A 23,898-nucleotide genomic window follows, 5' to 3' on the forward strand; every position below is an offset into this window, starting at 1 on the left:
ATAGTTTTCTGTTTAAGGCAGGTTAGTTTCTACTGGGGGGGAGAGGAGGGGGGGGGCAGGAAATCAAATCTGTCCCTACCTCTGCCACACCAGATGTGATCCTAACCAAGTCATAAGCCAAAATTTTATCAGCTGTCCATGAATTTTGCATTCCTCATTTTTCAAGTGCCCAACTCTACCCACATAGGGCTACCAATGTGGAAATACTGAGCACTTTACAGCTTAAATTAATTGGTTTCCTCAGTACCTTTTGTACTAAAGGCAAAACGGCCCAAAGGAATCAGAGGCATAGGAGTCCAAGAAATTTAAAACTCTTAATTCTAATCCTAACACTCAATAATTTATGTTGCCTCATACAAGTCGTTTGTCTTAAATTTTACATGTGCAAAATTGGGATGAAACTCCATCTCTTGCAGGAGAGAATGTATTCACATTTTTAAAGTTCAAATACTATGCCGAGTCATTTGGGAAAGACCACAAGGAAATTAATTCAAAACTAACTAAAGGCTATAGATGGCACTACAGTTTAAGGCAAGAGATACCACTTGAATAAAGAGAATAAAAATATTCAACAGATGCCACCTTCTATAAGCACCACCCATCTTTTTTACAGCAAAGGTATGAGTTTTTTGGGAAAAAGACAACTTACTTCCATTATCATACGTTATGGAATCAGCAGGAATAGGGATGCAGGATTAAGTTACAAGGGTAACCAAAATTCTGGCATTTCCTTACTTTCAAACATTTGCCTCTTCAACCTAAAATGTTGTTTCTGTATCCATCTTAATAAATAACAATTTATACACATGCAGACCTTATTTATATTAAGTGTGTAAATACCAAATTCACATGACAGGATGGTTTCTGATCTGATTTAGTGGCATGACAAGTGTATAGATACTATACTATATTATGGACTAAACATGGACATTGGATTTTTGTTACATTACAATCTGCCTGGCAACTGACTCCCCAGCCCAGCCCCTGGCTTGTTTATTTTTCATTCCATCCAGGAAGAGCACACACCAACTGCTGAAACTTCCTTAGCCTGACGAAGGGTTTTTGAACCCGAAAGCTTGCTTAATAACTGTTCTCCAACTATTTGGGTTGGTCTAATAAAAGATATCAAATTCACCCAAGGAACCGTGTCTGTCTAGATATTATACATGGAGTTTCAGGTTTACACAACCCTTTATATGCTCTATTTGTATCTGTCATGACACTGCAGCATGAGTTAACCAAGAACTGAAATATATTACATTATGCCAAAACAAATGTCTTGTATGTCGTATAGTTAATATTTCCTTCAGTTTTAATTAAATTAAATTGCACTGCATTTTACAGGCACTTTCCATATTTATTGTATTTTTTTTACTAAATATCATTAATGTTTCAATAAAATACAGAAATCATAAAACTGCATCCCAGGCTGCCAATTTCAATTTAAGTTCCCCAAATCAATGGGACTCTTCTTCAACTAGTTGGATTTAATTTCCGGGGTAGTGGCAGAATCGGCTTCTGCTCATTAAGTATTAAGACAGCTACAGTACTTTGAAAAGCAATTGTGAAGGCAAACCTTTTTCTGAGCACCTTCCTTCTTTTTCTTTTCTTCCTGCTTTTTCTTTTTCTTTTCTTCCATCAAACGTTCCTCTTCTTGTGTTTCTTGTTCTTTCTCCCTATGTAAAAGAAAGATTGAAAAAAAGCTTCTGAATGAGATCAGTCACATAAAGCCAGATAAACAGAGATATTACTTGTCCAGAATTTCTAGTGTTATGAAAATAACACTTTAATAGACCCGTTATAAAAAAAAAAATTCTGCATCCAATGCCAAATGAGTGATGCCTACAGGAAGTTCCTGCCAGAGCTGTAACTACCCAATGTGCCAGAAGCTACTTAGCTATGGGAAAAATCTCTCCCCCCCAAAAACCAACACACTGATTTGATTTTTTTTTTTTTTTTTTTTTTTTTTTTACAACCCATTTTAAACAGTAAAAAACGCAAAATACCTGAAAATAGATACTATTGGGTAGAAGGTAGTGAATTGGCCAGACAACTGCCTCGTAATTAAAAAAAATAAATAAATAAATAATATGGGGAAAGCTAGAGGGTAGAAATATGGAAAATACTTTAAATTGGTCCTGCTCCACAGGAACTCAACCAGCTTCAAAAGAGAGGTTATACAAAGTAGTGAGGCAATACCCATAGCAAAAAATGACCGAAAGGAAGTACAAGGTCCTCCAGTCCATCACAAATCTGAGCTTCCATTTTAAAACTCCATAGGTTACTTTAGTTAGTATGCCATAATGATTCTTCCCCACACAGGAAGTTCTGTTGAACTCTTTTTTCTTCATTCTTAAAATAAGCTTTGATTGAACCCCAATTTTTAGATTGGGAAAGTTTGATTTTTTTAAATTATTTTATTTAAAAATTTTTTTTTTTTAAATTAAGTGTTTTGGCCATCCTTCAGAGGATTAGGAAGTTACATCTCCAAAACAGAAAACAAACAAACAAAAAACACAAACCAAATCAATTACCTGATGTACAAACACAATGTAGAATGAAATAAGTACTTGAAATAGTAAAAATTAACTTCACTATGCTAAAGTAAAACATTAAGCGAGACTGAAATAATGTCAAACATTTCATTTTGGATCTACATTTACTATACAATGAGATAACACCAGTGGAGAACTGAGGTGCAAAGATTAGGCTCACCCAAGTTGCTGACAGTAAAGAACAGGGTATACATAGAGTTGGAGTTATAACTCCTATGAAGTACTACAATTCCTCAAAATTAACTACCTCCTTAAGATATTTCTTAAATGAAATATCTAAATTATTTTTGTCAAAAACGTTGAAGAAAAATACCAATACAAAAGATATTCAGAGCCCATAGTACCTGTATCATGAACACCTTTATGACAGGCCTGTTTCTCCCAGATCAGCTAGGGACAGGGTTAATTGGGACCTAGCAAACCAAGGTGATCTGCAGATGTCCTGAGTTTGGAACATTAGCAAGATAAAAATCAGAGTTTTTTTTAAAAAGGACTCAAAGCAGACAAGGAAACAGTGAACAGGTTTTTGCAGTTCGATGAGAACTTGTTTAGCTGCAGGACTGATCCAAGGAGCGAGGCGACAAACCATGAGCCACTGAACCCAGTGCAGGTATTATATTAGGTCTCATTACTCAAAAACAGATGTTAAAAGGAAAGTTTGCACTCCCAGGGCATGACTAAAGGCTCAAGGTAGGTGCAATTACTGAATTCTATTCAGGCTAAACAGGTCTGAAGCAGTGGGAATGCAGCAACTGGATCTCCCAACAGCAGTTTGGTCAGTCCAAAAGGTGGAATGCAGCTGGATGCTATCAATTCACATTTCAGAATTTAATATTTTTCCTGAATTTCTGGAAGGGCATTGGTCTAGCACAGGGGTGGGCAACATAAGGCCCGTGGGCTGCATTCAGCCCATGGCTGGTCCCTTGGTCCCACCTGGCCACTCAAACATGGCACATTGTGCCATCCCACAGGCATGCAACAGGGCTGGAGCAGCTCTGCAGCTGGATTGTCTTTCTAGGCAGCCCAGGCACTGATGGCTCCTTCCCGCTGCTGCCACCGCTGGCTCCAGCATCCCAGTACCAATGGGGACCTGTGCACAAAGCCCTGACCCAGCATGCCCTGTGGCTACTCCAGACTTGTCTGTCCAGGCTCAGCAGCACCAGCTGGGCAGAAACTGTTGCTTGGTATTTAAGGGGGAATGAAGGGAATGGACTCTGCTGCCTGGGCTACCCTGCAGTTGCTCTGCACTGTGACCACTGCCACACTGGGCAACCCAGGGACAGCAGCCTGGGCAGCATAGGCTCTGGGTGGCTGCACCAAGAACTGCCCAGCAGTGGTGAGGGGGAAGGGCTGCTTTTCTTCTCACACCAAGCAACAGTTTCTGCCTGGCACAGGCACACCAGGGTCTCTGCCAGTATCATGGGGCTGAGGCCAGTGGCAGCAGCAACCAGAAGGAGCTGCCCTAGCCCCACTGCGTGCCCAGGGCGTGGCAGGATGCACCATGGCTGAACAGTACAGAGCAAGTGCGGGGCAGGTGGTGACTGTGCACTGTTGGTGGCAGGGAGGCATTGCAAGGCTGCTGGAAGGTACACCGGGGGGGGGGGGGAGGGGGGGGGGTGTTCCCATGCACACCCTGCCATACCATCAAACCCTCCCCAACAAATTTTACAACCACACCCTCCCCCACAATCATACCCCCCCCCAAACACTGCACCCACCCCCAAACCTCCCCACACCTGCATACCTCTGGGGAGTGCCCTGCTCACTGTTACAAGCACACACACCCCCAGTCACCCTCCCCATCCACACACCCCACAGCCCCCCACAAACCCCATACACCTGCAATATACAAGAGTAAGAATTCATTTTGGGCTATTATGCAATGATCGATATACACACACAAATCAGAACAAAAGTACTTTAAAGTAAAATTAAAATGATACTAAAAATCAAATATCCGTAATAACAATTTGTCTGAGGGTGGGGGGGGAAGGGGAAGGGGGTTGGTTTCAAGATGGCAACCCCCCCTTTCCAAAAAGGAGTACTTTCGGAGGCAAGGGGTGAGATTTCCAGAGGCGGAGGTCAGGGGGCAGGACTTCTGGTTCCAAGATGGCAACCAAGGGTGGGGCTACCCTTGAAGCCCTCCACAGCTCACCAAAACTCGTTAGGCAGCCTTCCAGCCAAAATAATTACCCATCCCTGGTCTAACATCTCTCTTAAGTCCAAGTCCTAGTCCAATGCCTTAACTATAAAACTTAAGTTCAAAAAACTAAATCTGAATCTAAAGGAAATATGATATTGGCGGAACAGTCACGTAATTGTTCCAGGTTCTCCAAAAGGCAAGAAACTGGAGCTAAAAAAGAAAAAAAAAAGTCATTTATTACTGACTAATGGGGTCCTACACAAGCATAAAGCTGAAAAATCAAATTAATATAAAATAACCTTTTACAAAATGTAAAACGTACTTTGAGTGTTTAACAAAAGCTAAATTTATTGTTCCCTTAATCCCAGCTTTGAATTTACAAACTAATCTCAACCTAACAAGTAAACTAAATTAGTATCATAATTAGCACCAAATCGAAACTGGTATAAAAATATATCATCAGTATCTCAGATCCTTATGTCCAATAGTAATAGCTCAATTAAAAAAAAAAAATGAACAGGTGGATCATTATTCTCTCTTTAGCCAAAAAGGTTTTTAAACCAAGTTTAATGCAAAGGAGCAAGTAAAATTTCCTTTTTTCAAGTATTTTCACTCTTAAAACTGCAGTAGTTTGGGTTTATTTTTGGCAAGCAGATTTTTCTGAGTAGGTAAGAAACCTAAACTGATCTTTTAAGGGTGGCTTCATGCATATGAAGCATTTCTTTCCATGGGAACAATCCTTGTGCTGATGCCATCTCTTGGACTTCATAGCGTTGACAAAAGCAGTTGCCATTGTAGAAGGATAAAGAATGACACAAAGCCAACTATTCAAGTGGTAAAAGACGGGACAGTTTTAGCTGCAGTGTGTTACTTAGTCTAATGCAGCGAGAAGGTCAAGGCAGGGGGAGGGGCAGATTGCAGAAGCACCAAAGTAACAGAATTACAGGAGAGCCTGACCTTGAAAACTCAAGGGGAAACCAAAGATAACCCTGAATTGAGAAATTCAGTGACCAGAACTGAGAAGACGGTGAAAAAACAAAACTTTGCAACAAGAAATGCACTTCTGCCTGACATAGTATTTGAAAAGCCTGTTAACATGGGTATCCTCAAGAAAGTTAAAGCAAATCAAATAAGCCTGTGAATTTACTACATGAAGTTAAGATATAAAATAAGGCCACTTTACTTCTGATTGCCTACCTCCAAACCAGAGCTTAACGCACTTCGCCCGAAGTATATTAATTCACACCTCTGGTTGATTCATCTTAATTTTGCTGAGTGCTCCTGTGTAAGTAAACCCTTCAATTCAATCAGAAAGTTTAAGGTATTATTTCCAAAGCCAGGGAAATTGAGGTATACTAGAAGTGCTGTAAACAAAGCTTTAACCACGGCCGCCTGGCATCACTTAAAATTATTATATACAGGAAGCAGTTTGAACCTGAAGGCTCAGAAGGACAAAAAATTACCATGCAATTAATACAATCTTCATGGTAGATTGCCAACTGATTCAACATGCTCTTTAAATCAAGCAGATGATGTTTGAACAGTCTTTATAAAACATTAATATCAACATTACATAGAAGTTGGTTACTTACAAGTTCATATTTTTTTTCCACCCAAAATCTGGCTAAACTTCAGGTGAAGACAATGCCCATAAGTCCATGGTTCTCAAACTTTTTTTTTTTTTTTTGCAGACCACTTGAAAATTGCTGAGGGTCTCAGTGGACCACTTAATAAGATTTTTTTTGTTCTACAAGTCAAAGCACACAACTCATATTTGAATATCAGTAGTATTACAAGTACAGGTATTCTCAATTGGTCCACAACCTCTGTGGACCACCTGAAATGGAGCTTGCGGACTAGTGGTGGTCCATGGACCACAGTTTGAGAACCTCTGCCCTAGATTATTCAGTTTAGCATATTTTGTTTCCCAAATTCTAACAAAAGCAGCTGCATGAGAACAGATTTTTTCACAAGGCAGAGTGAGCATCATTGTAATAAAGACAGTTTTAAAGATCTTCATAATTTTGGAAATCAGGATGGGACTATTAGTCAAAGTAAAAGGAACATCAGTTTAAACTCTCATTTGTGGAATTCCTTTTGCTCCCATTATGAACCACTCTGGAAAGTACTTCTGCACCAGTGACAGTCACCAACACTGAAGGTTTATTTAATTTATTTAAACAGTACATAAAAAAAGTTTAAAGACAGTTTTTCCTTTACTAGAACATCTTCTACAGCAAGATGTAGAAGCTTGTTTTTTAAAAGGAAATTAATTGTAAAAACCACAAAAACCTGCATGGGGAGTCAGATGGAGTACATACAGGAAGTCATTTTAACTTACTTATCAAATGACTAGATTTCAGTTTGTGACACTTCTTCATATGCCATGAAAGCGTAGTAGCTGAAAAAAGTGCCTCTGTACATCCGTTTTAAAGATGCCAAAGGATTTTTGCAACTTGAGAGAATGCAAGTAGCATATAGTAACTCATGTAAATCTACTGACACCTGAACAGTCTACCTACAGAATGTATTTACATTTGCTAAGAGAGAAAGAGATGAATGCCCACATAACAATGTCCCTATTATAGTACATAATGTGCTTGTGCCATGCCTTTGAACAACAACCACAGATGAAGCAGAGCTTAGGAAGTCATGGGAACAGGGTGTGGGGAGCGCTTACAAAACAGCTACTTTCCTAGTCTTACATTAACTTCCAAGGGCCACATCTCCTACAGTACCTATAGCTTAGTCCAGACAGAGGGCTCCTTGCAGTTGTGGAAGAAATGCCACACACAAGTTAAGAATTTTTAATGTAGTTTTTAAAACATGGTTTCTACTGATCCTGAGTAAAGAGATCCTGGAGGTCCTCTATTAGAGGACGTGAGAAGTGTGCCATATTTCGATTGAGATTCAGCCCGAATTGGGGACAGTGATTCGATTATTTGCTTAGGATCACTGTCCCAATTCGATTAGGCTGAACCCGAATCTGAAGATTTGATGCCAATTGGGAGAATCGGCAATTTGGCCGTAGACACAGCTTTAAAATGTTTTTCTATGTACCGAGGTACCAGGCGCGGGGCAGATAGGAGTGTCCCACAAAAGGGTGCCATTTAACGCTGTGTCTATGTCCGAATAGTCGAACTTTTCTGAATCTCTCCGAATAGATTCAGAGAGATTAAAGGGTCTCCTGATTAGATTCGGAGATTCGGCCACCGAATCGGGTCAAATCTCCGCCAAACTGAATCAGTAATCAAAGCTTTGCACAGCCCTATCATCTATGCTGCTGAAAGATTTTCAGTAGAAACAAAACCACAATAAACAAATATGGTTCTGTCTTCATTAATACAGACCATAAGGAAACCTTAGTTGAGATGAACCTGGATTTACTTGGAGAACTGAGGTCTTCCAAAGATTGAACACACCACATTTTTAGGTTTTCTTACAATGAAACCTTGAATAACACTAACAGTACCTTGAACTTTTGAGCTCCATTCCCAGATAATACCAAGTCCATATGGGGTCATATCCTTCATGGCTCTTGAAGAAAACTAACAGTCCCAAACTATTCCACTGAGCTTGACAATATCAACAATGATTCTGACCCAAACTGTTGCTAGACGATGGATTAAAAGCCAGTGAAAACACCAAGAAAACCTTTTGAGTTTCTCCTCCCATGAACAAATGATGTAATAATGTCCATTCCAGAACAACACAGTCGCATTTAAAGTCTCATTTTTTCTTATCCAGCTCATAAGATCTTCAAACAAAAACAGAAAGCAGGTGGAAAAGAGCAAATCGGGGCATACACTGAAACTAAAACTGAGCTCAAGCATTAGGCCAAAGCTGGAATGCAAGCGTCCCCTGGTAGAAGCCGTAAGCTTGCCTGCCAGAAGCTATGCAGTTGTGCAACCTCCGCAGTATAAACTGGGGGTAAGGGGAAGGGTTGATTTATAGGAAGGAAGTACAGCCTCAACTTTTCTTTCTAGTGGACTGCAAGTTCCACAAGTTGAAATGTATAGTCATGATCTACAAAATAAACTATTGAAAGATTTTACTTGTATACTGTGCACTGAGAAGGAAGGCAGACAATGGTGTGATGGAATCTGACCTCCAATCCCAATTGTGCAGCTACCAGCAGGGAGCCTGGGGTCCAGGTTGGGAAATGCTGGTCAGGAAAGAGAGAGAGAGAGAGACTCTCCCTACACATCAACTGCAAATCCCCAGACTACTGTGCCAGGACCACAGATCAGGGAACTTTTCCCCAGTTACAGGGTTCTGGGCCACCTTTAAAAACCTGTATGCAGTTTACAGATGTCCTGGCACATGAGACTCGCTGAACCTGGAGTCCCCGTATGCCAAGGTATCTAGGAGTGTACAGGTAGACACCCTATGCGCAGCCTGTTTATTTTTTAATATTCTGAGATCTCAACGTGTGCCAGGACCTTAAAACCCATGCACATAGCCCAGTAGGGCTGCAGGCACAGCTTTAAAAACTTGCCAGCAAGAAGGAAGCTTACCTAGCAAACTGAATGTCCTGCCCACAGCTACAGTGGGGCTGCACAGCAAGACAGGAAAAGACTGCTGGGTATGGGCCTTCCCCACACAGGAACCTTGCAAGCTGCTCACCTGGTTGTCCATTTTCCCATTAGGATGGGAACTGTCCTGGCACTGACTGATATACATTGCACAATAGATGGAAAGTTGTCAACAAACCAGCCACAGAAGTGTTCCACGTTTTATGGAATACTCTTGTGGCAACATGGCCACTTTATGGAGCCATAAATCAAGTGAACATGTAGCACTGATACCATTTACAGTGCAACAGATTAAATCACACCATAAATGTAACGTGCCAGGGGCCTAAGAAAATACACCATACAGTTGAATTGCTTCTTCTGATACAAGAGTGAGATCATTCAATGTATTATACAAGAAAAATCTGTCTTGTTAAAATATATTTTCTCCCGCAGCAGTTAAAAATCAACGTGTTTTATTACCATAACTGGCAGAAATTTTTGATATCCTAGAAAGGCAAAATGTGAATATTCATCTGATAAAGCAAGTCAAAATAGTATACCTTCTAAATTACAAACCTCACAGGCTTGCTGTAGATTTATCTGTTTACTCAAAGCACTTTATTTTGAAATTAGATCTAGTATTTAATTACAATATATTTTGAAAATGAATAAGAGGCCAAACATTGTTTTATTGAAATGTGCTGCATTTTAAATATCCCTTTATGACCATGTCTATTACAAGTATAAGAGGCAAGACCTGTTAATTTCATTTCTGAGTTTAAAGTAGCCTTAAGTTAGAAAATGCTATCATCATTTTTAATAGAGCTCAGTCTTTACAACTGATTTACATGAACACTTCTGAATACACACACTTTAAATGTGCTTAAAATAGAACTAAATCTCCAAGAGGCCTCTCAGACAGTAGCCCCTGCTGTCACTTCTAGAACACAATGTAGTCAACCAGCACAGAATGGAAAAAGAATATTTAAGAAGTGCTCAAGTGTTTACAAAGTGTTGGGTTTTGATTCAATTGCTATACTTTGCTTCCTGAGAGATCATTTATTCTTTATTATAAAGCAGTTAAGAAGTTGCGTGAGACTATAAAATCCATTTCAAATAAATTATAATTTGTAGATATAAAATCTGTAGGACTCTTTCACTGACAAACAGTAATGCCACAAAGATACTCTTTAAGACTGAGCAGAGTTTTACTGTACTACCAAATTTAACCAGGTTTTAAAAACAACTAAACATTCCACAGGTCTAAATTAAGATTTTTTTTTCAAAATCACAAATCACCACATATCACCACATTAGTCAGAAGACATCTTTTACCTGAAAAGCTGGAAAGGCTATAGGACTAACAGCAAACTATGCCAAGCAGCTCTATAGCACCTACTAGCATTACCTACAGCTTTGTCACTTAAAAAAAAATAGGCAAGAAATCCAGACTGAATTTTAACTTGAAATAAAAGGTCCATTTCTAAGGGACATACATATTACATCTTCACACCAGCAGCTACTCTTGATATTTTGAATGGATGCCAATGCATTTAAGCTGTGGTCAGGTATTTTGACATAATATATAATAACCTGAGCAAGTTTAAACAAAAACTTCAAGTTAACTTGCATTTTGCTGCTACATGATAGTACATGCATGTCACAATGGCCTGTAATAACAGTAACTACAAGATCCCTTAATCCTTTCCCTTCCTTAAACCAGTGACACTCATGAAGGCTGCCACAAGAGCCTTAAGGGGGACATGCAATATTAGTACTGTGGCATGTGCAAAGAGCTACACACAACTCAAAAGAAACCCAGAGATTTCAAAGAATTCATAGTGCCCAAAACATTAACCTGCTGTAGTTTCTCAATTCTTTGCAAGAAAAGAATTGTTCTATTATTTTCCCAGTCAAAACACAAGTGAAAGGTAAGATCTAGCATTTTCTGAGTATGCCTAGAGTCTGATGAGGTTGAGAACCACCATCTTAAACTTTATATTGGTACAATTAAGCAAGTGGGGCCTTGTTATAAAATTTGCAACCAAAGGGGAAAAAAACAGCACAAAACAATAATATTCAGAGAAAGGTGGCACACTGCATCGTAAGAACTGTAGTTTGGGCAAGCTGATGCCCCCATTTTTTCACAAAAGCCAAATCCATGGATAAAGTACATCTCCCTGGATCTAATGAGCTCTCTCCTCTGACAGTTTACATGACACCATAACAAATATTGCTGCCTAACTAACATTAAGAACACCAAATACTTCCTGGAAGGCCTAAATCTTTCTTGGAGGCTTCCAATCCAAATCCTAATTTAACATATATAACAGGGTCATACTAAGTGAAATACCTGGTTCACTAGGGCATTTTTTTTTTTTTTTTTTTTAGTGTCTTTAATGTGCCATAGAAAACATACTGATACAGACTGGAAGCGATCTACTATCTAGCATAAGCATAATACTACAGAATATAAATGCCAAGTACTTCAATAACATCTTATTTTGCAATATATATTATATTAAGTTGAACAAGCAAAAAGAAAAGAAAAGAAAAAAAGGACTGCACTGAAGTGGTCTATATTCTGCATAGAGTACAAAGTGGGATTGTCCAAACTGGAGCTTACTGACTGAAGTCATTTATAAAACTAGGAATTTACCCCAACTACTACAGCCATGAGTAGCCACTGACCACACCACTTACATCAGTGCAAACCTTACTAACAGAAAAGCAAGTTACAATTTGTACTAGTAGAGCTCAAGGTGGTTTCAAGCAAAAAGTACCAGCAAAAGAGAAACAGCTTTTTTCCCTAGTAAGTGGTGTTTGTACCACAGCATCACAGAGATCAGAGATCAACATAGGCTAATTTCCTCTACCAACTCTGATCCCTGTACTCAAAGCAAAGCTTCAACCGTTACCCAACATAACTAGTTTAAAGCCAGCCAGAGCTGACCCGAGCAGGGTGCGAGGCCCAGGACAAAAAAGATCAGCCCATGCAGGGTGCCACCCCCACTCCAATCCCACAGGCCCCAGACCCAAAGATGCTGCCACCATCATTGATAAGGGGGGGAGGAGGAAGGGGGTAAAGAGCAAGCTGTGGGATGTGGAGCCACAGCCCTGCTCTGCACCACCCCACAAAAAGCACGGGGGATCAGGGCAACTGCCCTGATCCATTCCCCACCCCCCAGGGACAGCCCTGAAACCAGCTAAGTTATTGTTTCACCATATTGAAGTCTCCTCTGCAACTCTAGCATGAACAGTGCTGTATTGTCCATACAATTCAAGACTGGTCTCAAGCATCCAAACCCTTATAGCAAGACTATCACTTTATCAATCCAGTAGCCTGTATCTTTCTGTACTAACTTAGGAAGATCCCTCACATCAGTAGCTAGTTTAGTTCAGTTACATTTATAGTTGAAAAGAAGCTTGCTTTTATTAAGTGTCAGGTTTTTATCTCTGTCAAGAGAAATAAGAAGCCAGAGTGTAAAAGGTCATTAGACATGAGACTGAAACAGAACAGATTCTTCAATTACCGTTAACTTCATTTTTAGCCTCCCCCTCCAACTATTATACTCTAAAAATTACTCACCCTAAATACTCAATATAAATAAGCAGAACCAATGGGATAGGCAGCCTGTTTAGAAAGTAAGTGACCTATGCTGAGGTTTTAGATTTAAGCCTTTTCTTCTTTTAAACAAAGGGCCTTCACTATGAGAAGAAGTTGCTTTGTAGGTTTGTAAATGTAACTGTTACAACAGAATATAAAATGTTTGTTCTGTTGGGAAGATTTTGGAATCCTCATTTCCTCCTCTCCCCACATTTAGATTTACAAGAACATACTAACCACTCTTCAATAAATTGATCATTCCTTTTGCAAATTCAAGTGTCATCTTAAAGTTTCCCAATAACATTCTATTTAAATGCACTGTGAATATGGAACTCAATTTATCAAGTGGATGGAAGAAAAATTCTGAACAAGACCCCTGGTGAGCTAATCAAGAGTCACAATAAAGTGTCAGGGGTCCTGGGATTCTCAACAGGAGGTTAACACCAAATCTGATCTACTTTAAGAAAGAACACTTAACTCATGCAACATAACATACTGTAGACTGTATTCAGAAACATGTATTGCAAGGATCTGAAACCTTAAACCGTAACAAACCAAAGAAGCAGTTTACTACTTTGCAATGTCTTCTTGATTTCTTAAATCTGAACTATTGTTCAGTATAATTAAATGAGTAAACTCAATATTTGTATCAGACATCTTGAAATTAGAGGTTGAAGAATTTTGAAGTGATGGGAAAAAAAAAAACAAGACCTTGTTTCATTGCAGTTTTTGTATCTTCAGCTTAAACGCCATTTTGAAATTAGTGCAGCAATACAGTGCAGTTACAGCTAAGAAGCAATCATAAGTACTGTGCTTTTCCCCAATACTTGGAGCTCTGAGAAGTCAAGCAAGGCCTGTGCTAAATACCCTCTTTAACAAACCTAAGAGACAAATCAGACATCCCACTAAAGTCTGCATTCCTACAACTCCACTAAAGTTTTCCCCAAAAATAAGTGTAATTTTTTTTCTGGAAGTGACACACAAGCCCCATTCTAATATTATAAAAGCCTTAGTCTGTCTGTCCATAATGCTTTATTCACATTCTGATGGGTTGTCTGAAACAACCCATGCAGCTGTGCTGCCACGATGGTGGTGATGCGAGTTGGGAGGGGGAGGCCTTGCCTCCCCCATGGCAGCCTAAGGCAACAGCCCCATCATTGTTGATGAGCAAATGGCTAGTTGGATATAAAAGAGTGTAACTATTATGTTTATCAACCCTGATAAAAGTCTCTTCCTCATGCCTGGTGGCTGAAAAAAAAAAATAGCAATGGTCCGAATCCAAGACTTCCTGTAGCAGGGGGGATCCCCAGGCAACCGATGAGATCAATACCCCCACCACCACCCCTTCTAGGGCAATCTGCCCTCACTTGCCTGCCACACCCTGAAGTGGACTGATGTAAAATGTAGGAGGCTACCCATTTGCAGCCCTGTTATTCTGGGCCAATTACAAAGCTCCAAACCACTCCTACACCATATCCCATGCCTTGCAGATAGCATCCGAATCCATTACTACTTCCTTGGCCCCTCACTGGGCTGCACTTGGCCTTAGGTCCCTCTAGGCAGACCTTGGCCCCTCAGTGGACCGCAACTCCACCCCTTCACTGAGGCGCACGCTCACATTCTGGGCCTTTTGCCCCTCAGGCCTCTCTAAGCAGACCTTGGCCCATAGCCGTTCCCCACCTACAGGGTGACCCACAAGGCCATGGGGGCTGAGGGTTTCAGGCACCCCATCCCCACCTCTCACTGGGGCAGCACAAGTGTTGCATTTCTTGGAGACTGCCCCACCACACCATCCAACCCCAGCAGCGTGCAGTTTCAGGTCTTATCCAGGACCAACAGGAGCCTCCTCTATCCCTACAGTTCCTACCCTAACCTCCAGGTGTTATAGGAGCTGCGGTCTTCAGACTGTTGATGTTACTCCTCCAGCTCCTCAGATGCAACTGCAAGCCCAGCTCCCAGGATCAAACAGTGCGCTGCCATACTTCCCTTTGCAACAGTGGGCATGGGGGAGGGGAGGGAGGCTATGCAAGCAGAAAGTATTCAACCACCAGCAAGACTGCATGCATATACCAGCAATTAGAATGACCTATTTTTCTTGACTTGTCTGAGAATGTTTCAGGTTATGGGGTGGGGAAGAAGACAGGAGGAAAAGGCATAGTTGCTCATATGAAGAGGCATGCAAAAATCATCTCCCCCATGTTATGAAATGAGTTGCAATAAACACCCTTTTGGGGAACATAAGCAATTCATAATCACTTGATATTGCTACTGCTACATGAAAAGCCTGGAAAACAAATGCCCAGTGAAAGTCCTTCCAAAAGTTACTAAATACAGGAATCTAGTTGGCAGATGTAAGAAGAGTTGCAGAAAGACCAGACCCTGCTAACTAATACATTGAAGACTGCAACTAAATCTCACTTCTCTATTACTGATGCACCTAAAATTGGGATGCCAACCACCTAAACCAGCCCCACAGACAGCACATATAGCAGTGGCTACTTTAACGTTAGTGTCACACTGTGTAAGTTATATTTTCAGTATTAATATTTGTTCAAGTTTATTTTATTTGTGTAGACATGGGAACAAGCCAAATTGTCTGTATTTGGGCTAGAATTATATGTTTTATAAGCATCCATAAACAGTCAAATACAGTTTAAGACTGATATTAAAGCCATAATTAAAATCTGATAATTGACCCTGATGTTCTATTAAGATTCACATCACTGTATTGCAGTAATTGAATACCATAAGAAACTAGTATTTCTGGAGACTCAGCTATGAACCCGACTCAAGTCATTTCTGTCAAAATTATTTTAAAACACTTTATTAGACTAATGTATTACAAAAATAGTAACAAGTCTTCATTTACCAAATTCCATCAAACCCCACAGAAGAGTGCTTCAAATTGTGATGTTTCTATATAGATGTTGGCTTGTTAATGGTAGAAATTCTACTTTGGGCTCACATTTATAATAGCTACAATGAAATCTTTGGTCTAACATCTAAATGCATATACTGCAATTTATGATAAATGATGACTGAAAACATTAGATGGCAGTTAAATTGCCATCAATACCTAGTTCTCAAATTCATGGCTGCAATATGGCTCATGTTTATGCTATTCAGAACACTGAAGTCTACTTGTATCTTGATTGCTTTGTATGAAATACCACATTTCTATGGTTATGGTCTTCAATTATATTCAGTTATTAAAGATTAACTGAAATCATGAAAACAAAATCATAAGGCTTTACATGTAGTACAAAACAAAGAACTTAAGTTACAAAAAGGGGGAATTATTAAGTATTCTGCTGCCCCTTTAAATACAACTGTGATTTAATCTGTATTTAAGATTACAGCACATGTAATGACAAGACATTCCCTAATACTAGATATTTTTTAAATGGTATTTCAGGCAAAATAAACAAACTTCAGTGCCATTTTTCTGGGCAAAATTAAATTTTGCTTACATTGCAGATTTTGCATACATTTTCATTGATAATTGACAGCTACACTCCTTTTCACCTCTTTTACTCTTCACTTATTGAATTTCTGATTTATAAATAGTGTTTCTCTTTAATTTGAAAGTTGCATTATTATGCGCATTATTTAGTTCTCTCCTAAATAATTCACCCTTTAAAATTAAGCATCTTACAAAGAAAACAAATGCTGTTTGCATCAGTAACACAGTACAATCAAAAGTAGTTATTCCTATTATGACTATGAGTGTCCCACTGCTCAGGTTTAAAGAAATACGTAGGAAACTGAGGGAAAAAAAAGTATACTGTAACCAAAAATCCCAGAGATGATTCTCTAATCATTTTGCACACTTATGTCAATCTTAAACTACTTGTTAACTTCACACTGACTCACGCTTGTCTTGGGGATAAACTATTTAGGGAACTACTTGCAACTCAATGCTGCAAACAAAGTATATAGGTCAAAAAGAAACAGTTTATCAAGAACAGATGTAATGTTGATAAATGCTCAGTGAAAGGGGCATTTAAAACACCCGATTTCTTATTCTCTGAAGAGTCCAATAGAGGGTTGCCACTAAAGCAGTGGTCCCCAACCCGTTGATCACAGAGCCTGTTGTGGCTAATCTGGGGCTGGACACACATGCATGTGCCCCCTCCCTGCCCAAGCCCAGCAGACCAGTGGGGGGGGGGGGGGGGGGGGGGCAGCAGCAGGGGCCAAATTGAAGCCACTACAGTGAGGTTCTGATTATGTGGCCCAACTAGTAGCAGGGGGAGGTGAGTGGGGCTCCAGGCCAGCCAGGTGGTGGGAAAATTGGAGCCTGGGGGGCTCCTGCCACTGGGAGCACATGCCCCTCTGTCTTTGTGAGGGCACAAGCAACTATCACTGTGCCTTGAGCCATGCTGCAGCTGGCTGGCCATGTGTGGGGGTGGCTCAGCTCACCAGCTGGACTCACATGGGGTTGGGCCCCAGCCCAGCTGCACCTGGGAAGATCTGGTCATCCAGGGGAGAATGGAGAGGGGGCCCCTGCCACTAGATGCAGCTTGGTGGAGCCCCCAGGGACCCATTGCTCCCCAGCCTGTGCTTGAGGCACAGCAGGCAGCCCACAGCAGCAGCCACCTCTGTCCCAAGCAAAGGCAGCCTGAAAAACATGGCATCAGGCTCCAGCCTGGCTGGGTCTGGGACTGCAATCCAGGAGCGCATGGAGGGAGCTCCTCCTGCTGGGCACAGCCAGGCAGAGGCCTAGGGGACCCATGCCCCCCACCCCCAAGTGCTCCAGAGGGAAGCAGCTGCTGCAGTGAGTAGCCCACTGTCCAGAGCACAGGTGCAGGCTCAGGCCTAGGCCTCCGCCAGACTGTGCCCAGACATGGGAGCCCCTTGACCACAGAGTCCCAGATCTGTCTAGCCACCGGGTGGGTGCAGCAGCACAGAAGTGGGGTTGGGCGCTTGTCCGACCAGGTCTAAGACTCTCCACGGTCCAGAGGCTCATGGAGGGGGCTCCCATCACTTGGCACAGCCTGGCAGATGCCTCACAGGCCCATGCCCCTCCCCACCCACCACTGCTCTGGGTGCAGCAGGCAGCCTGCAGCAGCAGCCACCTCTGCCTGAAGCACAGGTTGGGGGGGGGGGGGGGGGGCAGCACAGCACTGCCCCTGGGGCATGTGCAGCAGGAGTCCCCCTGGAAACCTGGACAAGCCACCCGAGCTCTGATCCTCCCACTCCTGCCCCTCTCCCTCCAGGCACCAGCACAACCCCCCCTGCCTCTCCCCAGCAGGGGTGGTGCCAGTGTCCAGTAGATCCTGGGCTGGACTGCAATTCAAAGAGTGATCTCATACTTTAAAAGGCTGGAGACCACTGCGCAACAGGTTGATATATGCGTCTTACAGAAAGAACACAATCTTTTCTGGTTTTGATAAGAGGTGAAAAAAGTTAGTGAGGTTACGCCTAGGCCACTATATAAAATCACTAGAGTTCAGAAAGTAAAAATTTTCTTAAAGAATAAAATATGAGCTTAACCATTTGTACATCAATAAAAACATTAGAAAACAAGAAAAAAAATGAAAGCCGATACAGAGAACACACAAGCAAAGATACAATGAGGAAAAAGGGAAGAGACAAAATAGTAGCCAGGAAGAAAGGGACACTTCACAGTTGGCTAGAAGTTACCTGCCAGATACATATAAAAAAAAGACATCAACACTAACCCTTAAATAAGGTCTATGGATAGCACCCTGAAGGGAAGGCAAGCATAAGTTTCAATAAGCACAATGGGAAAGATGAAATGAGGCACAAGGCAGGATAGATTCACACCTCAGAGTAACTCATCCACCTCAGTCATCTACAGGCTCACCGATAACTCCTCTATTTACTGGAAGATTGTTCTTCTCGTCATCAGCAGTGCCTTGAAACAAGGACCGATAACTAAATCACATGACATGGCCTTCCTAAAAGATCACTGCCCTTGGACAGTCAGTAGACACTGCCCTAACTTCAGGTTTTCTAGCAGTCTATAATTAGTAGCCCAGGAAACATGTTTTTGCCTAATGATTATTTAAGCATGTCAATCTAATTGAGAAATCCATCATAATACTTGGGAGAACTCTCTCATTATCATTCTAAAAATTCTACACTTACTGCAGTGGTGGGGGATGACAAACAGAAAAAAAACAACTTTAGGGATCTCCATTTCATGTCTTGAATACAAATACATTAGTCATTAAGAGAACATATTAATTTGTTTTCTAGAACAGTAAAAATTAAGTTTTAATAAATTTGCTGATAAAAGCTAGATAAAAATGTTACTTGCATGTACATTTGCTTAAATTGATATTTCAAGATACAGGAACAGCAAGTTTTAGAGAGCTGTTCATTACACATACATTCCACCTCCACAGCCTTCAAAAGAAAAGGGCTGTGTGCAAAGCTAGACAGTCTGGGCATCCAGCCATAAAACATCACTGCTGAAGCAGATAGCTGTTCTTACTCTTCTGAGCCGTCCATGGCTGTAAACCCACAAGGGGGGAGAAAGCAAGTCTTCACTACAACACAAACTTCTAATATTTCATGGGCTAAATTACAACTCTAAACAGGACTTCAATTTTGCAAATGTGCGCACATCCAGGTTTAAAGCTAGCAAGTGCAAAATTTGATGCCTGGCTAAATACTCAAACATCAAACTAACTAAAAACAAAACATTCAGATAGTTATTTCACACAGTGAGTCATTCAGCACATCTTCACAAGGAACTGAAAGCAAAAATATTTTTTTATCTGAATGAGAAGGCTAGAATGTTAAAACAGCACCTGGGCACACACACAGCCAGATAATAAAAGAAATATTTTTTTAGAAAGGGCTGATTGATCAAAACCACTGCTGGAAGTAATAATGCAACTTTCAAATAAAGGGAAGTACTATTTATAAATCAGTAATTCAGTAAGTGAAGAGTAAAAGAAGTAAAAAGGAATGTAGATGTCAATTATCAATATAAAATGTATGCAAAATCTGCAATGTATGCAAAATTTAATTTTGCCCAGAAAAATGGCATTAAAGTTATTTATTTTGCCTGAAATACCATTTAAAAATATCTAGTATTAGGCAATGTCTTGTCATTACATGTGCTGTAATCTTAAATACAGATTAATCACAGTTGTATTTTGCAAGTGGTATCCTATAAAAAAAATACATTAACAATTTTCATAAACAGAAGCAATGCCTAAAACAGAATGATATATTGCACTAGCCACAAAATAACTCATTTCTCAATACATTCAGGATGGCAACTCTCTATTTACCGCCACCTTTTACCGCCAAATCAAAAGAGATCCTGTATAGCGTAAGGTCCATTTAGTAAAGCCATTTTATGCTGTCATTTCTAAATAATTTCCCAATTCGTTAAAATATGTTTCTTTTTAAAATGCTATTTGCCCCAGCTGATAGCTCCATAATACAGCCGTAAACCTCTATCTAGCTACTGTCCCTAGAAGGCATCAGCTGATCCTAAACTGGCTGGACTGCAATGTCACCAGGCATTTAAAAGGTTTCCTTATCATTTATCTAATACTAAGAGATTGACAAAACTCCTACCTGCAGCTTCTAGGCCATAAAAAAACCTCTCTGAGGGCGTTGTTATCATATTGCCATCTGATTTTTTACTATTAAAAACAATAGCACTTCTGATTTGCACATCTTTGCTATAACCAATGGTGGATTAGTCGACTCAAGTTCAAAGTCGAACTAATTAAAAAAAATAAAAATCAACGTACTAAGTATGCTGGTCCACAGTTAAGACAGAATAACATGAAGACATTTCTTAAAAAAAAAAAAACCAACCTACAGTAACAAGCTTTAATACAGACAACTAATACAGGCTTTTTCATTTGAATAGGATGGGTTTGTGGGGGGGGGGGGGAGGGGGGTGTTAAAACTTTAAGTCTGCAGTGTTCTCATAGTCACTACTACAGAGATGTTATCAAGCAATTCTTTCCGACTGAAAGCTTCCCTTTACTGGAGGAGAAGACTGCTCCACCCTGACCTCCTCCATCAGCTTGTTTTGGAAAAGGGCCAGATGACAGCATTTGGAAGAGTATGCGTTTATCTCAGTAAGCCCAGCTGCTTCAAAGAAAATAAGTGTAGTTTAAAGTATTATTCCTTCCCACACACCCCAGCCTTGTTTGAGTCTTTGCAGCAAAAACTGGAAGTAGAACATTATCGCTATTTAAAAACTGACCTTTCCTATTAATTTGAAAGGAATTCTAGAACACTACTCAACCTATAGCTTTATTATTAAAATATTCACAGGTAAATAGTTAGCAGTAGTTTACTTGCATTTTCTTTAAAAAAGCAAAATGTCATTAGATCCTCTGGATGAGGGTTTCTCTCTTCCTATTTCTAGCCAGGAAGTATATCAAATGATTTCCTTGATCAATTGTTTTTGTAAACTCTATACTCTAAACAGATATTAAGAAGTTCCATGCATGTCCAATATCAATTTATTTTAGAAGATTAAAATAATGTGCAGCTTGTGGTGGCAAAAAAGTCAATTTCACCCTGTGCTGATGCTGCACTTTTGAGTTTCACACCTCATTAAACTATTAGGGTACCAAGTGTTTAGTTATTATAAAGAATCTTCAGATTGGGCATAACAATATTCACAATGATCAGGCTTTTCTGAAACATTCGGGTAATTTCACCCTCAGTTCCTGAAGGCCCTGTTAACATGCACTAGAGCAACAGGTCTCAAAAATAAAATTAGTAATAATAATTATCCTTCAAATGCCCCCCAAAAGGATTACAAATGCCATAAAAAACAAAATAAAACACATTAAAAGTTGTTACTTAGGTTAGACCTTTGAAACAGGCTGAAGAGGTAGAGACTTCTCTCACTCTTCCTAGCAACTGCCAACTTAGAGAAAGAATATGACAGACTCCACTAGATTCATAGAACAGTTTTGAAGAAGAGGGGGAGGGGAGATCTTCTTGAAAAGGTTCAGCTTTAAGTTGTCAAATGCTTTAACTCAAGGCCATGGTGAAAGAAAGCTCAAAGCAAGGTTCAAGGACAGCACCCTAGTAAGAATTCCAATGCTCTCCCACTTTCCAACAGCTGGGAGACATCCAGAATAGACTTCTCACTAGGACATGGATTGTGGCATAGACAATCCTGTCTGGCATGCTTAATGGTACAATTTTAAGTTGTCACAACTACATAACCTATTAATCCTGAAAGACTTTATACTGGCACAGAAATAAGAACAAACAACAACACAGAAGTGTATGAAGTTGCCACTGATCAGACCCAAGAATAAAAATGGCTCTTTTTACAGCTCTATGATTGTACTTTGGAAAATAATTGACATTTATCAATAAAGAATGCATGCTCTGCAGATAGTTTAGTTTCTTGCTCACCAACAAGCTAACAGAAGGTGAAAGTGAGATCAAAGACCTAAAAGAATTCTGAGTATTTAGTTGTGAAATTGATTTTCACTAAGAGGGAAATTTTCATAGAAGTTTGGGATACAATAAAACAATTGCACAGTATGTCCTTCTAAACAGTCTCTATTAGTAGGATTTAACCTTGTCCCACAGGGACCATCCTGAAAGATAAAACCAGCATCCCCACCCAGTTAACTGACCAATATCATTGCGGTTCTTCCAAGGCAAGCACCTGTTCAGCAGCAACTGAACTGAGACCATTCTCAGTCTCACACTTTGTGTAAAGGTCAGTCAGTGGCCTCAAAAGCCAACAGAGCTTTATCAGCAACTTAAGATCATCCCAAGAAGTAAAATCCTTCATTAGCTACTTCCTATTCCCCTAAACCACCTAGGTCTCCTCAAATAATCCAATATTACAGTTATGATAGGTGTCTTTGGAGACCAGATAGGCCAAATTTATAGAAGTTAAGCAGCATGATTGTATAATGGCACCCAGCAATAAAAGTATCTTCAGTATTTGTTTTATTTTTTGGTGAAACAACAGAAGCGTGAAGCAAATATTTCTAGGAGGCTAACAAAGTTTTCTAAACTACCTGTGCCCACATTAGTGTTAAGCAGAATCTTCACTTTGGGAAAAGACAGTATGAAAAGTGGAGACAGTAGAAACAAAATGGTATAATACACTTGAAGATGGGTGCGCATTTAAGCATTTGTCAGCATACCATTCTAAGTTCAAAATTCACACACCAAAGTATCTGGACAGACATATTAAGGGAGGCTTTTTTGATTTATTAAAAAACAGTTGTGAGGCAATTCAACTAATTAGGCACAGAAACACTCTCAGGTGATTTGTTAAACTGTGATGGGTTGCAGGCATCACCAGCCACCTGACACCCAATCTACATTCCTGGAATAAAAGGCAGAGCATAAAGGTGATGTCTCTATTTATCATCCTTACAATTTCTTAAAAACAGTCAAAATGCAATGTTCAAGAGGGAAACAAAATGCAAAGGACATTCCTCACTAAATGCAAAGCAAAAGAGACATAACCATAACTTTGTAGTTACCAAGGTTATAAGGAAGTGGAAGTGAGTCATTTGAATAACAATATCCAAGAGCAATACAGATGTTCTGTCTCATTATTCTTAGTGCATCTCACATTTCTATTACCCTGCAGTCTAAAGCACACTAACAATATTCACCTGATTTAAGATATGTATAATAAAGCAGACCCTCTACCAGCAGCAATTAGCGGGTTTTAACACAAGCTTAATTGGTCCAATGATTAAGTTATATTATCAGTCTGAAGTTCACTTAAACACAAAAATAAACTGGTTTAAGATCTAGGAAAAATGTCTTCTATTCATTTATATACAAAAAAAAGAGACTGTCCTATTGCACTCAAGATTTCACATCAAAGTTGTGAAGAACTGTAATCCAATATTTCCCAATAAAAACATTAAAGCTCAACCAATGATTTAATTCTGGCCCCACAACCAAGTATGACAAACTAGAGTCAACATTTATTCTTTGTTAACAGAACAGAAACATATGCAATTTATTTCCAGTAATACAAACGATTAAAGTATTTCAATGGAAAATAATATTAAGTGAAGCATGAGCTAATTTATTCAACCATTCATATATTTCAGTGAATCTCATAATTGGACT

At 39.9% G+C, this 23,898-nt stretch overlaps 1 protein-coding gene across 7 annotated transcripts in view; it reads right to left on the reverse strand.

Moving 5' to 3' along the window:
* Positions 1 to 23,898, reverse strand: part of TNRC6C (trinucleotide repeat containing adaptor 6C) — a 619,746-nt gene that overhangs the window by 151,467 nt on the left and 444,381 nt on the right. For 6 of the 7 annotated variants that reach the window (XM_059732172.1, XM_019494291.2, XM_059732174.1 and 3 more), the window contains one exon: positions 1,577 to 1,676. In XM_059732172.1, coding sequence (XP_059588155.1) covers positions 1,577 to 1,676 — 100 coding nt within the window. Of the gene's footprint in view, positions 1 to 1,576; positions 1,677 to 5,895; positions 5,921 to 23,898 lie in introns of those variants that run through there. The other variant, XM_059732176.1, reaches the window with a different exon arrangement.

This window comes from Alligator mississippiensis, chromosome 8, assembly GCF_030867095.1.
Source record: "Alligator mississippiensis isolate rAllMis1 chromosome 8, rAllMis1, whole genome shotgun sequence".
Lineage (NCBI taxonomy): Eukaryota > Metazoa > Chordata > Crocodylia > Alligatoridae > Alligator > Alligator mississippiensis.